The sequence below is a fragment of the Fringilla coelebs genome (genome assembly GCF_963513975.1).
Source record: "Fringilla coelebs genome assembly, chromosome: 4".
NCBI lineage: Eukaryota > Metazoa > Chordata > Aves > Passeriformes > Fringillidae > Fringilla > Fringilla coelebs.
The window spans coordinates 16,999,656-17,016,458 of NC_140032.1; the positions used below are offsets into that span (position 1 = coordinate 16,999,656).

Consider the following 16,803-nt stretch of genomic DNA (forward strand, 5'->3'; position numbering starts at 1 on the left):
TATTTTCACATGTGGCTCTTCACTTCTGATTACTTTTCCTCTGCAATTATGTGAGTGAAATAATTTGAAAAGAAACAATGGATACTGACTTTTCAGCATGTTGTGTTTTGTCATCATTCAAATGTTTCTTCATACTCTCATCAATTACATTTTTAAATACATAGTAAGTAAGCAACCACATAATTTGAATTAAAAACTTTTTTAAATTTTGTGGCAATTTTTTAGTATAAGACCACATATCATTTAGCAGGTAGTGAGGACTCCTGTCACCCTGCTGGTCTCACACAATGGGGGATTTTCAAGGTAGTGTTTCTGCTCTTTTAGAACAGCTGGACAGGTCCCTGCTTGTGATGAGCCAAGAGTGTAGCAGGACTGTATCTATTTTTTTGTGAATTTAAAGCACTTATCTGAAGAGCTTGACTAGGTTTGGTAGGATAAGATAAGAACTCTCATCAAAAATGGGCTAATTAGAGAGACTAACTTGGCTCTGGGTGACTCAGGCTAATTGCACTGGAGCCACACTGACAGAAGCCAAAGTACTAAGCAAACAATTATTTAACAAGTGGTGTATTTTGCTACAACCTGAACCTGTAACAGTGGAGGAATGTCAAGCCCATCATCATTAGTGATGCTCTAGAGTTCAGAGTGTGAGATGGCCCCTTCTGTAATGAAATGCAGGTTTGAGACTTCCTTTTGAGTAAATGAGATGAATTGTTTAATAGCTTTAGAATTGCAATTCTTGTTACTTTCTTGATGCAATGCAGACTAAGGAGTCATCTGTCATTTAAAATCAATCCCCTGAGGAAATATTTGATAGAACAATTAGACTGGATGTTAACAGTTTGGCAAGCTTTAGGGCAACATTGACAGTGATTCTTTATATACAAATATTTAGGAAACTGTCAAACAGATTTACTAATACACAGACTTAGAGCCTGAAAGTAAGAAAAAGAAGTAATGTAGTCATTCAAAATATATCTTTTGTTTTCTTAGATGTGGATGATATCACAGATTTCAACAGAATTCTTCTGCTGTTAAAGCTAGAAGTGACATTTAGTGGATTTAAGCACTCTAGAGGTACAGTTATGGAGATACAAAAAAGGTACTTTGTTTAATAGCCTCAAGGATTCCTCTAGCAAGGGAAATCATTACTGTTTCCTTATTTTAAAAACAAACAAAGAAAACCCAAAATATGGCAGATGTTGCATGTGACGAGAGATGTGTTGGCTGTGTATTGCAGTTCTTCAGATTCAGGAGCTGTACTCAATCCCATCACTGAAATCTATTTTTTGGTTTTTTGACAGCTGTTTTTGCCATTTACTTTAAAAGCAGATGGGGAAAATGCAAAGAGCTGTCAATTTTATTACCATGTATAATCAGCATCTGTGCAATACATCAGACTCATTTCACAGCTTACTCTTTCTCTCTGTAGTAAAATTCTTTTGGGATTTCTTGACAACTTTCTTGAAAGACTTCTTGTAAATTAGGTGATATTGGAATTAAAAGTATAGATTAATTAACTGCTAAAGCCACTATTCTGTCATCCAAATTTACTTAATCAAGATGTTATGTTCTGATTGTTTGATTATAAAATATATGTCTAATTTGCTCCTCCATATTCAAATTCATGTTTTCTTAAGCAAGATTTTATTTTATTATATTTTAGTATTATGAAATGCTTTTTATGCATCTCTGATCCATTTACATGCATTTAGGTGCAGCACATCTCTGTGTGTATTTTTTTACCATTCTCTACTGAGAGGGATTAGTATCTTATACCCCATCTGGATGATTTAAAGTAAAAATGATTCTGTAGAGAACAGGGTGTTCTCCATTCTCAGTCTGCCCTCTTTCCTGGAGGAGCAGTTGCTCACAGAATGGCTTTTTATAGTGGGAAAAGAGGCTAGTTTAGAAGTGTCAGTATAAATAAGCATGTTGTCTGTCTCTGGAAGTGCGGAAGCAGTAATCAGTAATGGTGTGCTGCAGGCTTATAGCACAGAACAGCATCCTCCTGGAAAGTGTCAAGTGATTTACATGTCACAGGGCTCTCTGGGGACCGTGTGGGAAGAATCTGTCTACTGGCTGGGGACCTGCTTTGATTTGATTTGATTAGGTTGGAAGTCACAACTGCAGAAGCACCTTTGTTTCTTAGAATAGTAAGTGGTTGTACATTACTGTGTCTGCAGTGATAAGCAGAGGGGAAAGATTTCCAAAGAGAAATGTTCACAGTACATTTCCTAGATAGGAGTGATTAGGGAATAGTCTTCAAAAAAGGTTTCAACTAGTTTGGCAGCATTAAAAGACAGTAAAGCACTTATGTATCGATGCAGGACTTCTTTGAAGTGAAACACTAAAAGGAGATGGAGGCTTCATATTAAAAGCATTAATTAACATTTGTGTGATGGTGGGCAGAGTACTTCTTTTTACATGGGGCAATGCAAGCTTTGATGAAGAGTGTACTTAACCATCTTCCTCCATTATCTTAGCTTATTAAATATGCTACTAAAATTGACTGTGACTTTTGAAAAAGAAACCACCAAGACACTGTTTATGATACATAGATGTTCATTCATAAGAAAAAAAATGACTTCTGGAATGACTTTGAAAGGAGTTGTCGTGAACAAAATTTAATACAAATTTCGTGGAAAAATACTGACTCAAGTTTTTTTTATTTCTTAGTGATATAATTCTGGCCAAGTCATTTGCAAGCACTTAGTGGCTTACTTTTTTTTAGTAATCGATAACTACAACCCATCCTTTTCCAGAATTAAAAATATTTCATTTAATATAGGACATAAATATAAAGAAGTTTTTAATTACTGTGGGTTTTATCAGTAGCATGCAAATTTCCTCTAGATATTAGTCTATCTGTACTTTTTGACTCGGGAATACATCTAATTAGATTTTCTCTGGAATAGTGGATACAAATTTACACTCTGTGAAATTCAGCTGATGTTATGAAGATAAAGCAGAAAATTAGAGGATAGCAAAGCTTGAAAATGTGGATTTGATTTACTTTCTTTACAGACAAAGTGGGGTATAAAAGATGTTTCTTCTTTATTTATATAATCTTATTCTTCCTGTCTTATGTTAATCTCATTTTCTAAAATGTGATGTGTTTCAGTGCCTACACTTCAGCTTAAGTTAAGAAAATACTTACTTAGATGATCTTACTAAAACAAATCCTTTATCCAGAAGAGCTTGTAAATATATCCCAGCACTGCACATTCTGTCTGCTAGAATGTAAATGTCTCACTAAAAGGAGATATTAGGTACAGTTGACATAAAGTTCATTTTCATATCCACCAGTGAATTGGTGCTAGAACTGCTGGGAAGTTAGCTCTCAGAAATATGCTGTAGCAGGACTTCTTCAGTTTTTGGCCCATGTAATTTGTAGCCAAATTAGACAGCAGTAAATGAAATCTGCTATTTCACCTTCTCATGAAAAATTACCTACATGGATCCTGTAAAGTACTTCAGTTTATAGAATTAATATGTATTTTAAAGAGAATAAACTGGAAAATACATTGTGTCCTAATTTATTTAATGCTAGACCTCAAGCTACATGCCTTACCCTACCTAGTTAAGATCATTAAATGTTTAAAGATATGTGAATGTAGACTGTAGCCCCTCCAGCACTAGGTTATGAATCTCTGTATTTTGGACTTAAAAACAGCTTTTATAAATGAGGCTTGTGATAGCCTCATGTGGGAGCCTTGCTACTGCCATATCTCTTTCCCATAGACCCAGAAGCATTTTTTCCCTCCCTGGCAATCCAAGACCTCCTCTGTATTATGGCCCAATCCTTCCCTGTCCTTTTCACCACCCCTCTCCTTTCCAGTTCTCTGCATATGCCTTACGTGTTTCCCTGTGCAAGGTCTGTGGCTGGTTTTCAGAGCTCCTCATCTGATCAGGGTCAGGTTAGGCTGTCCCTGGTGGTTAGGCAGGTGTTGCTGCCAGAGTGTGTAACAGGAATGGATGAATGCTCTTCATGGCCAGGTTAATTTGGTTTCTCAACTCATTCCAGTTACTAAAATGAGGAAGTTTTGTTATCTGAAGGGTTTGCCTCTCCCTGATTTAGCCACCTGAATGAAAAAACTATCTTAGCTGACAACCATGCCTAATCTTTATTTCTGGGGAAAACTAAGCAAAAATTTTAATGTAAGGACAGAAAATACTTGGGTGTGGCCTAATTTGGTGTTGGCCTTAACTTCAGCAAGTTTTTGCTTATTTGGGTGTTTGCCTTCTGCATCTAGCCAGGTATATAGAAGAGAAGTGACCTTGTTCCTTTGTGTCCTGGTCAGCACTCCCACTCTGATGCAAAATGTGTTTCATGGGTCCAAAAGGCTCAGCCAAGGCAAAGAGTATGAATGAGCATCGTGTTTGAGGAAAAAGGTTTCCATCTTGTGCCATGGGATTCCCTTCAGAGCTTAAAATACACCTGAAGTCTACAGCAAGGTGACAACATTTTACTAAAAAGGACCAAAACAGTTGTGATGAAGTGAGATTTTCTTCATCTAGAAGATTTTTATGGAGCTTTTGGGTTTTTTCCTTGAGTTCATCATAAACCATTCAACAAGAAAGCATTATCAGAGTAAAGCATTATCAGAGTAAAGAGATTTTAAGTATTAAATATATAAATATCTCAATCTGAAAGAGACTTCATGAAGGTGGGGAAAAAAAGCTTCAGTTCAACTATATCATGATCTCTTGAGAAACTTTATGAAAAGAAACAATTTCTGTTAGGGTATTTTCTTGGAAAATATAGGAGATTATTATTTAAACTGCACACACACAGTGACCCATATGTCTCAATCAGAACAAAAGTAAAGCAGAAGACAGGTAATAGGACAAGAGTAAAAAGGGAAAAAAAAAGGCCAGTATTTCTGCATCTAGATTTAAAAAGGCCCTTTCACCTTTAATTCTAAGGCAAGGTCCTTGTAAGTTAGAATACTGAAGTAAACTTAAAGATTTTTGGTTAATTTTAGTAAGAAGATTTTGGCGTTGTCTTTATGTACATAAATCACACATTCGATACCTGTGCATGAAAGAGGAAAATAGCTTATTACATAAGCATGCTATGGAGTTTGAATAATCATGGCTTTTCCTGTAGTACTTTTTGGTATAATAGTTTCTTATGTCCACATGGCAGAAATTTGCAATGCCATAACCATGATAGGCTGGGGTGTGTGAGGAAGCAGCTTCTGGTTTAAGTGTCCTCATCACTGACTCTGTTTTGACTCTTTGGCACCTGGGCCACAGGTCTGTCTCTGCATTGATTTCCCATATGCAAGCACCTACAAGTTCAAAAACTTCTTGGAAAATTGTTTCCATCGGTAAATTCACACTTTACAGCATGGGAATTTTCAATTATACATTATAGTCATTATACATGCAAAGCAAGGATGGCCAATAATATTAGCTAAAAGTTGAAATTAAAATACCTGTTTAAAGAAGTTAGAAGTGTGGCTGGCAAATCTAGTAGTATATATTAAAGAGAATATTTTTGTACAGTATCTAAAGAAATTGTGTGTATCTTTAAAAATATGGCAGTTGCCTTCTTGCAAGTAGCAACATTTATTATTTGGTCTGTAGGAACATTGCTCTCCCCATTCCCATGGTTTGCATATTTCAATTAATTCATAGAAATCCTTAGGCATTTCTGAATAAAAATTACTATGCAAATAGCTATATGTGAAGAACAAATTGGGAGTAAATTAAGACTAATTCAAATTTTTTAATGACAATTCTGTCTTAAATTTTCAAAAAATCTTGTATGTTCTGAAAATAAGTTTTCTTTTAAATATGAAATCAAAATTTGATTTTAACTTACAATATTACTCTCTACAGGTTTAAAGGTTTGGCCGGTTGTTCAGTGGGCTGGTTTTTTGGTTTTTTTCCTTTTGGTTTGTGATTTTTTTTGGTAATGAAAGAAATAAAAATTATAATGAGAAAGAAGAAGTTGTCTTCTTTGTTCAAGTCTATCCCTTCTAGTTTCTTCTGGCTTTAGATTCTGGTTTAGCTTGGGGGTTGTATTTTTATGTTGTTGCTCTTCTTTTGCAGACGGTTAGAACAAAATGCAATCAAGGTCATCCCTCCTGGAGCTTTCTCTCCCTATAAAAAGCTCCGAAGAATGTATGTACCAAATAACTTACATTTATTTATATATGTATATGTAAATATATATCTCCAGATAAAAAACAAACCAAGATGGTACAGGGGAACTGCAGTTAATGCGTGAGCACTTAAGAAAGTTTGACTGCTAGAAGGCAAACTGATATGGCAGCCTGATGATTGTGACCATATATCATCTTTGTCATATCAATAATAATTGGCTTTTTACCAAATCTTGAAATTGTTTAATGTGCTTTTGCATAGTATAGTTTTGCATAGTATGTTACTGTAGTGAAAATTCTCGTTAAAAGAAAAAAAAGAATGAGGATAATTTCAGATCATTTTTGAGGCTGTATAGCTCTGGGGTTGTAGCAAGCTGATAATTCTTTAAAAATGTACTTAAGCAATCAGGAAAAGTAAACATTTGTCCTATTTTTATCTATGCATTTTTTTTATTTCAGTGTACTGGCAATTTCAGAGGTTTTATATTAAAATTCTTTGGCAGTGTCTCATGTAAATATTTCCAATTTCTCTCTCCCATCCATGCTTAATTCTAATTACATATTATCTTAAAGTTCATCATTTTGAAAAAAGATTGAATTAATTGAATCAAATGTTATTTCTTTCAGTGACCTGAGCAATAACCAGATCTCTGAAGCAGCTCCAGATGCTTTCCAGGGCTTACGTTCACTCAATTCACTGTAGGTATCTGTTTGACCTGTAAACAGAAGCAAATTTCTCATATTCTTGTAGTGAAATTATTCTGGCCTTTTGGCTCAATGCAAAATGTTGCTGTAAATCCAATCCATTCTGAAAGATGTAATAATCATTTCAGAATGATAGTGGTGATTGAATATTCTTTTTCAGTTGGACATTAATAATGTGTGGGGGTTTTTAAAAATGTGTTCATGGCAAAGAGTTGAACACAACCAATCATGTCTTTTATTCCCCAGTTAGTTGTTCTTGCAAACAGCAAATCCACTTAGCAGGGTCCCTTGGTAAGCCTGTAATCAGTGAGGTGCTGATTCTGCAGAGATCTTTGGGTTGCACACCTTTTGGGAAAGTGTGATCCTGCTGCCTCACAGGACCACGAGCATATTGCAAGTATCAAGTGGTTGTTATTCAATTCCTTTCAGGAAAAAGGGAATTTCTCTATATTTGAAGTCAAAATCCCATGTCTTTCATAATGGTAGGTTTGTCTTCTTTATTTCCTGGAACAGAGTCCTCTATGGCAATAAAATCACAGAACTTCCAAAGGGCCTGTTTGAAGGACTCTTTTCTCTGCAACTGCTGTGAGTATTTTTTTTTTATTTATTCTATTTTAAGATCATTCAGAAGGGTAAACATGATGAGAGATTTATGCCAGAAGAAGAACTGGCAGGAAATCCCATATGTAAGATCAAAGTACAGTAAAATCAAATTATGCTAAAACCAAAAGAGTCAGGACTCTTTAGGCCAGCTTGCCATTCATCCACAAGTGTGATCATATCAGTTAATGTTTCAGCCTGAAATGATTAAAATGAAGTTATTTTCCCGTGTGGAATTTCTAAGGATAAAACTGATTAAGATATGATACTGTAAATGACAATAGGATGTATATAGTTGTGTGGGAACCGTGGAAGGAATATTTGAGTGTTTTATAAAGAGAAAATATATAGTGGAAATGCTATGCAATTGCATTTCTAGTTGTACCCATGAAAGAACAATATTGTATCACAGTTTCATTGATGACTTCTAATGTTTACTGACACCCTGTGCAATTCTTTGAATCTGTGAACTTGAACTGCGACTTCATTTAACACTCTGGAAATTTCCATATGTAACCTTTTAAACAGTTGCTGTTTAGATTTTATACTGGAATAAAGAATATCATGGTGGTGATTTTATCAAAGATTGTCAATATTTAGCAGAAGAGGCTGTGCAAGTAGGTGTACTGTGTAAAAGAAATGTGTTAAATAGACCATAAAACAACAGTGGTGGTTTTGAAAGAACTTGCCCCAGAAAAACTGACTTGTTGAGTTAGAGCCTTCTTAAAGAATTTAAAACATCTTCACACATGTTTAGAATTACCTAATGTCCAGACTTCACCATGAAGTGGTTGGCAAAATGTCAACTAATTGAAGATGACAAAACAGTGAAATATATACAAAGAAAAGGCAACTTCTAGCACCACCTAGAGGTTTGCATTTTGATTTACTTCAGTCAGAAAAATAGTTTAGTAGTAGGCAGGTATGCTTTCCTATTTTCCTTTAAAGATGTTTTGGTTATAAAATATATTTCAGATCTGGTAAAAAAGTAAAGGTAAAAGACCTTTCCTAACTCTCAAATCTGTATTAAAAAAAGATCCTATCTACTGTGCATTGTACAGATAGTATATTTAGGTCTAAGTAAATTTCTACTTGTGTGGCAAAACTTTTTATCAGAGCATTAGATTTCAAGTCCACCATTTCATTCAATTTCTGGCTCAAAATGGAAAGAAGTAAAAAGTATTTGGTTATAAAAATGCATCTAATGGAATGGCTTTTTATTTCTCTTCAAAAGGACTTGGTTTAGATTGGCTTGTTTGTTTTAACACTAAAAGTCTGGGAGGTACAGGGAAGAAAAGGTTCCCTTTGAAGATGCAGAGGAGAAAGGATCCAAGACAGATTTGGATATATTCCATGCCACCAGTTTTTACTACAACTCTGTTAATGTGGCAGCATGCTGATTAGTAACATATAATTAAAAGTGCCACTGCACATCTCTTCCAGCTAATGAACACAGTGTTCAGTTCCCTTTTTGTTTGTTTATTTATTTGGCAAAGAAACTAGTTTTCCTTGAATATACTTGATACTTGATTTTTTTAGGCTTGTTTCTTTGCACAGTACGCAAATACCACACAGACATTCTACCAGCACGTACAAGAAATGTGATTTTTTGCTAAATAAATGCAAACATTTCAACTCTGAGGTTAAAATATGTAGGAATACGTATAACCTAAATAAGATGCTTCAATTCACTGAAATTCCTTATGTCACTGTCAATTATAATTTGTTGCTACATCTCTTGCTCTGGTTGCAAAGGTATACAAAGAATTGTCTGTGAAAAATGCTGAAGCTACGACACAGGACGATTTGTTTCAATTTTATAATTATCTCCCATTAAACAGATTATTGAATGCCAACAAGATCAATTGTCTGCGAGTTGATGCATTTCAAGACCTGCACAACTTGAATCTTCTTTCTTTGTATGACAACAAGCTTCAGACCATTGCAAAAGGCACCTTCTCACCCCTCCGTGCCATTCAGACCTTGTACGTATGCTCCTGCTTACGGTTTTCTCAAGTATGACTTCATGTTCTACAGCGCAGTAAAAGCGCCGGGTGCTGCTGAGACTAAAGGGAAATAATGTGTGATGTTATTGGTTTTTTTCCTTCATGAAAGGCATTTGGCTCAGAACCCGTTTATCTGTGACTGCCATCTGAAGTGGCTGGCGGATTACCTTCACACAAACCCCATTGAGACCAGCGGTGCCCGCTGCACCAGCCCCCGCCGTCTGGCAAACAAAAGGATCGGCCAGATCAAAAGCAAGAAATTCCGCTGCTCAGGTAATTTTCTTAGTTCAGCTGCTATTTTTCCTTTATTGGCAAAAAAAAAAAAAGAGTGGTTATAGAAGTTCTAATGAAAGCAGCTGTCTCTCTACAGAATTATTAAACATCACAGAATTATTTTTTTTAGTTCGTTGACTGAATAGAGGGAAATCTGGGAAGTCACAGACTGTTGGATCACGGAACATTATTGTAGTTAACATATTTGGCACTATTTCTGAGTATCATTAAATCTAACAACATAAATGTAATATATAAAACTTCAGAATTAAATGCTAAAGCTATTCACTACAAGTATCACCACCATAAATCATTCTTTTAAATTTCCACAGGGCTCTGGAATATGTGAAAGATCTAAAAATTTCTAAGCTAAATATGGAAACATAACATATTCCTTTTATACAGGGAGCTTACTTCATACTGAAATTTACTGTTTTCTTTTTCTAATCTTATTCCATTTCCTACTTACATTTCTTTAAATCCTAACTTTTTTCATATGGTATCCAGCTGTTCCAGGTGCATTTCACATTCTACAGTTTATTCAGTCTCAAGTGCAAATACCAGATGAAAACTGTTTTGTTATCCGTGTTCCGGATACATTTATGACTATTCACACTTCGTTGTTTATCAGCTCTCGTTGAATAGACATTTTTTTTCACTAAATTATCTATAGTTAACTGCAGTCCATACTTAATCTAATAAAACTCATTCTTTGCTTGCTGACATTCAGGTGCATCTTCTATTTTTTTTTTTTTCTCTTTATTTAGCTAAAGAACAGTATTTCATTCCAGGTAGGTTTGGCTCTGCAGTAAGATTGACTAACTGCAGATATTCTCTCCTTTTCACCCCAAAAGCAAAGTTTGTCATAGCTTTTAGGAAACTGATGCATGTGTATTAACATTAGTCAATACCTATAGCTATACATAGTTTTCCTTTGTAGAATACTAGTAGTTCTGTTTTCTAATATAAGAGCTTAGCATGCAGCTCTGTTTACCTTCTTGTGTCTCACAGATTTGCACACAACCTACCAAAATTATACCTATACTTATATTATTTAGAAGGTTGCACCTGCTAGTTCATATTTTTACTGACACTTTTACTTACCTTGTACCTTGCCTTTCTGCTGCTACTGTTTTTAAAATGTAGCTCCTGAGCTGCTTTTAAACACAGGAATCCATGCTGCCATCAAAGAGCTAGCACAACTTTAAAGACTAAACATCCTACCAATGAACGTTTTCTTGCCTTGCTTTCCTGCTCTACGCTGGCTGCATCTGCTGCTTGCTCACCCTCCTTTTCTTTAGGAAATCACAGTGGAATGCTTGGAAAAGAAAATATTCTTAATTAGAGGCATTCTGTGGTCACATGCATACAGTGAATCAGAAATGCTTTCCTTTAAAGAAAGTATGACTTTTGAGTTGGAGTGAAATAGCAATTTACGCACAGTTTTAAGCTACAATAAGTCTATGATATTTTTACAAAAGATTTACCAATGTTGGCCCTAGCTCTTTGAAATATGGATCTTTCTTTCTTTTACCTTGCTTGTCAGAGTGTGCACTGTTTTCTTAATAGAAAAAAAAATTATTCACTCACATTATATTCATAACAGATTATAAATTACAAAATAAACAAGGGAATAATGCATTTATTGATGAGTTGGAGTATGTGATTTGCAATCAGGATTTTCTGCCATGGTTTAATGTCTAGAAAAATATCTGCAGTAATTGATTAGGACACCAGTGCACTCCTTCTTTCAAGTGCTACAGGTATATCATCATTCTGCAGTCATCTTAGTTGTTGTCTCTTCAGCTGGTATGTTTAGCTCTTCTCCAAATGCTGTGTGATGTGACACTTAAATTTGCAGCAGTCATGTGAAGTTCTTCTTCAGGCCTTTATACTAATATGTTGTTTTGAATATGAAGTAAAGAAAATATTAAATACAAAATAAGGCCACAGTTTGTCAGCACTAGCATTCACAAAAATGTGTTAAAGCAGCTAAAGCAGGGGGATTCGATTTCACAGACCCGTAGTACCACTCAATTCCTTAGTGTGTAGAACAGCTGTATTCCTGCCACAGACTGACTTCTACTCAACCTTGCCAGCACAACTTTTGCTTGTGAGTTAGAAGTGTTTTCTTGCCAGCAAATGTCTTCACAGCCTGGTTATTACATGGCCACTCATGCAGTTTAGGCTTATTTCCATACCTTTAAAAAATGCTATTCCTGGGGGAGGGTGGGATGGAGGGGGAAGTAGAAAAATAATTATTTTTTAAATGGGCTGTATACATGCTTCTTGAAATACAGCTTCTGTTGCTTTCTCTTTCTATCAAGGAGATGCTATCTAAAAGTGTTTTAGTTGTTGAAGGCATTGTCCCTGAATATTTAATTGTTTAAACTGCTAACAGTGATGTACTCTGGATGCAGGAGGAAAAAAAAAATCAAAACTTATTTCTAGACTTGTTTATTGGGTATTAAAAAGGGCTAAAAAACACTTCTTTATACTTAAGTGGATACTATAAAATAATCTTAGCATTTCTTTAAACACCTACATATTTTTAGTGTTTGTTTTAAGTACGTCATTTGGAGATGTTGCCCCACAGACACTGTGAAGCCCCAGTAAAATTTCATTATAGTAATGTGGAAGACTAAAGGTTTACAAGTATTAAAACATTTATTTGAAAAAAATTATTTATCTGCTACCTCATAGAAGTACCCTGTAGTAGTTTTATGGTATGGATTACTAAAACATTTACATAACATCGTATCTAATGACTGCTGGGTTTTTCCCTCCTCCAAGCAGCAGTCTGTTTCTCCTTTATTTGTTTGGTTTATTAAGGCTTTAAGTGGCATAGCACGTATGTTTGGCTCAGTGACCCTTGTGGGTCTTTTCCAACTCAGAATATTCTCTAACTCCTATATATGTTCAGGGAGCAGCTTTTAAAGAACACATTCAAAATAGTGAAGAATGGGAGGCATGATCATCATCCTAGATGAAATCTGTAATAAACACCAATCTTATCTTCATTTTTAAATGCTACTCAAAATTAATTATTCTTTCTTTCTGCTGAAGACAATGGCCCTAGCACCATCTTCTAATCAAACAAAAGTTAAGTAGAGAAGATGAGATCTTAGTTCATGTTTTTGTCTTAATTGGCATTACTCTGTCTTTCTTTCCTTCTTGGCTATCTTTACTTTTTCAGGAGTTCACCATTTTGGCTGTAAGTAAAGTTCAGTGTCTGAACTAAATCACAGTGTACCTCCCAGCCCTGATGCACCTTCTGCTAGTCTCAGTCTTTTCACCTTTGTCCAAGAAGAACCCACAGGTCCTTTTGGCTTCTCTTTGTTTTCTTTGTCACCCACCCTCAGTTCCTTACCAGATGTTTTTTCCTGATATGTTTAGGATGTTTTCTTTGACTGACTCTGGGAAATGGTGGAGGAAACTTTCAATGTGGTTCTTTTTTTTCCCTTTTTTTCTTTTTTTTTATATATATTGTATTTTTATTTAATCCGTGACAATGATACTGTTACTGTGGCACTGGACATTCAGTAATAAGAATGCCATGTCATATTAGCAAGTATTAAACTTCAAATGCTTCTGTAATTTATACCTACTCCTTCCTCTTTTCCCTTGCTCTTATCCTTGGCCTAATGGATGCAGTTTTGATAATGTAGCGAGATTTTCTGTTGTGCTTGATCTAACCATGTGGTTGTGAGGTATGAGTAAAACATGGTTCTGTCAAGCACCATGGAACGTCACGCAGCTTTCTACAGCATGGCAAGCTGCTGAGGCTTAAGTCAGGGTCACACATTTTTTAAATTAAAGCTGAAAACAGGGCTTTCAACTTATTTGTTGAGATGATGTGGAGTATCGGGACTATAAAAAAAAAAATCACAGAGGTTAATGAAGTCCAGTCAACAATACAAATTTGTAACCAGAGAAAGAGAAAAGGTGGCATTCAGGATCTATTTATTCTTGATACAGAGAAAGAACACAAATTCTAAAACAAACAGTGGCATTTGTTTGATTAGCTTTAAACAAGGCTAGATTGGCTGACAACATAATCAGCAGAAAGTACAGCTGTGAAAAGCTCAAGTTAATGTTATCCTGCTATGTGAAGTTGGTCTCAGTTTCTTTTTCCAGCATATCTTAAGTCCCTATATTTAACCCTCTCTTGAAGCCCTTGTGTCTGTTCAGTATCACGAAGTTTATCATGCATTTCCCAAGTTGCCCACCCGTTATCTGCATTGCAGACATCTTTTCAACCCTCTCACAAAAAGAAAATCTTATACTTTATTGACTTAGTATCTGTGTTTTGACTTCAATCTTTCACAGGCACTGAAGATTACAGATCCAAATTAAGTGGAGACTGCTTTGCAGATTTGGCTTGCCCTGAGAAATGTCGCTGTGAAGGAACCACAGTGGACTGCTCCAATCAGAAACTGAACAAAATTCCTGATCACATTCCCCAGTACACAGCAGAGTTGTAAGTTGAACCCATAACAAAGGATTATTTACTTATGGAGAAAAACTAAAATTGTTAAATATGAAACCACGGCTTTACTTTTTTTCGAACAGCAAAAATTGAAAGTAACCTCTGTGATGCACTTCAAAGGATTAAATATTCATAAAAATTATTTATGCATTATTTCAGTACCATGTAGCCTTAAAAACCCTATAAAGAAATAAAAAGCCTATAAAGAAATAAGATAACTATTCTATGTTTCTAGTTCTTCAGGACCTGAGCAATCCACTTGGATTTTTTGAAAGGTAGTAGTGAAAAGTAGAAAGGGGTTTATTTTAACTTTTAACTGCAGGTGAAAGTAGGGCACCCAGTAACCAGAGAGGTCTGTCTTAAAAAGTGCTACCTAGATGTTTAAACAGACAGAAATCATTCTTTCTATGCAAAGATACATTATGTTTGTTGGGCAGGAGACCAGAGGAAGATAAAGCAGACAAACAGGTCAGAGTTAAGAAGATGAGATAATAGTTTAATGAATGGAGGGGGGGAGAGAAGGACTCAGAGATTATTACTTGCTTAGTATGTGCCATATGGCAATTATTTGTAAGCATTACAACTGAAGTCATCTTCAAGGAGGGAGTGAAAGATAAAATTAAGACAGCTTTACAAGGTTTCTCCATATGCAAAGAATAGTATAAAAGGGAAGGCAGAGATGGTTGAAGGATTGGCAGAAAGGTAGGGGAAAGCGACTGTCAATGCAGAGCAAAGGTGGAAGGAAATAGCTGGTTTTCCTAGGAGATTAAGTTTAAAGAACAAGGCAAAATGTTGAGGGACAAAAAAAAGGGACTTTGATTTGACATAGTAAGGTGGTGGAGAGATATGGAGACAAGATTATTGTGATCAAGTTGTGACCTGCAGGGGTGAGATGAGCACCAGGATGGCACACCTCTTAAAAGAGCAGTCCACAGCTGGCATCAAAGAAACATTATGGCAATCAGTTATGAAAGAGTGAGACTATTGTTAAGTATTTGAATACTTGCACAGGAAAAGAGATTTAAAACTGAAATATTTTTGAAACACAGATGGAGACTTTTTTCTGTCTCTGATCTGGGAGAAGGAGTTGAACTTAGTATTACTATTTTCTGTGCTGGTTTTGGCTGGGGTAGAGTTAATTCCCTTCACAGTGGGTAGTATGGGCTTCTGATTTGGAATTGTGCTGAACAGAGTGTTGGTAATATGGAAATGTTTTGGTTCTTGGTGAGCAGGATTTACACAGAGCCAAGGCCTTTTCTGCCTTTTGTACTGCTGTGCTGACAAGGAAGCTGGGGTGAATGGGAGGTTGGGAGGAGACAAAGCCAGGACAGGTGAGCCAAACTGACCCAAGGGATATTCCAGACCCTGTGACATCGTGCTCAGTACATAAAGGGGAGGAAGAAGGAGGAAAAGTGGGGCATTTGGAATGATAGCGTTTGTCTCTTCAAGACACTGTTACAATTCAAGGAGCCTGGCTGGACACCTGCCAGCCCGTGGAAAGCAGTGAATTAATTTCTTGTTTTTCTTTACTCAGGTGCATGGCTTTTTATTTCCCTATTAAACTGTCTTTATCTCTACCCATGAGTTTTCCAGCTTTTACCCTTCTGGTTCTCTCCCTGATCCTGATGGTGGGGGAGAGAGCAAGTGGCTGTGTTGAACGTGATGTCTTGCTGGGTTTAAGCCACAATCTGTTCCTATTACAAATCTGAAAATAACAATCCGAGAAAATAAAAATTGATACAGTCTTGTGTGAAGGGAGGTAGAATTCAGTGGAAAAATATGTTTTATGTTATCCTATATTTTGAGATACAATTGTTTAAGAATAAAAGCTGATGGAAAAAGTAACAGGTTGAAGTGTGGGAAGAGATCACCAAGTAGAGGTTGTATAAATGAAGTTACTGAACCAGGACAAGAGGGATGGTGTTGCTAAAATTATTAAGCATGCATTACTTTGATATTTAGGAGGAATCATGTTTAATTGTCTCTTCTCTGAAGAAATTATAATCTTAATTTAGCATTTTAAAAGTATTTTTAGATTAATTTATTTACATGTGGAAGATATACTTTTTTCTTTCTATAGTTATGGTTCCTACCTGTTAAATTCAGAAGGAATAATCAAATAGTCAAGCCTCATCTACTCTATATCCTAAACACTCAAATTTCAGTTGAAATTTTTTTTTACTAAATATGTGGTTACAGCACTTCTTTCAGAAAATATCCAGTCTTATTTGAAGGTGTAAGTGGATTAAAAAAATCCACCATTCCCCTGAAACCGTTACATAATTTATTTCATTTCCCTTCTGTTACTTTTCTTTTTAATGGGAACTTTTAGTTTTAGATGTGCTCTACCTCTCTTCAGTTTCCATCATTATTTCCTTTATTTTTTTTTGCATTAAAGAGCCCTTTTCTTTCCAGCACTCTACCCAAGTAAGATGGTGCTTAACTGTAACAAAGTCATTATTCAGCCTTCTACTTGATAGGCTGTACAGATTGTTCTTCAAGTCATTTGATGTAATAAAAATTTCAACAGTCTTGCACATATTATAGAGAGGAGAGAGAAATTACTTCATTTTTTTCTTACTTCTGCTAAAAATCCATTGGCTCTAGCCAATGG

The 16,803-nt window shown here is 35.6% G+C and overlaps 1 protein-coding gene across 2 annotated transcripts in view; it reads left to right on the forward strand.

Moving 5' to 3' along the window:
* Nucleotides 1–16,803, forward strand: part of SLIT2 (slit guidance ligand 2) — a gene marked incomplete at its 5' end in the record, with an annotated part of 255,849 nt that overhangs the window by 177,026 nt on the left and 62,020 nt on the right. Inside the window, 7 exons of one of the 2 annotated variants that reach the window (XM_084203836.1) lie at nt 6,064–6,135; nt 6,744–6,815; nt 7,335–7,406; nt 9,263–9,406; nt 9,537–9,700; nt 10,468–10,491; nt 14,030–14,180. In XM_084203836.1, coding sequence (XP_084059962.1) covers nt 6,064–6,135; nt 6,744–6,815; nt 7,335–7,406; nt 9,263–9,406; nt 9,537–9,700; nt 10,468–10,491; nt 14,030–14,180 — 699 coding nt within the window. The remainder of the gene's footprint in view (nt 1–6,063; nt 6,136–6,743; nt 6,816–7,334; nt 7,407–9,262; nt 9,407–9,536; nt 9,701–10,467; nt 10,492–14,029; nt 14,181–16,803) is intronic. The other variant, XM_084203837.1, reaches the window with a different exon arrangement.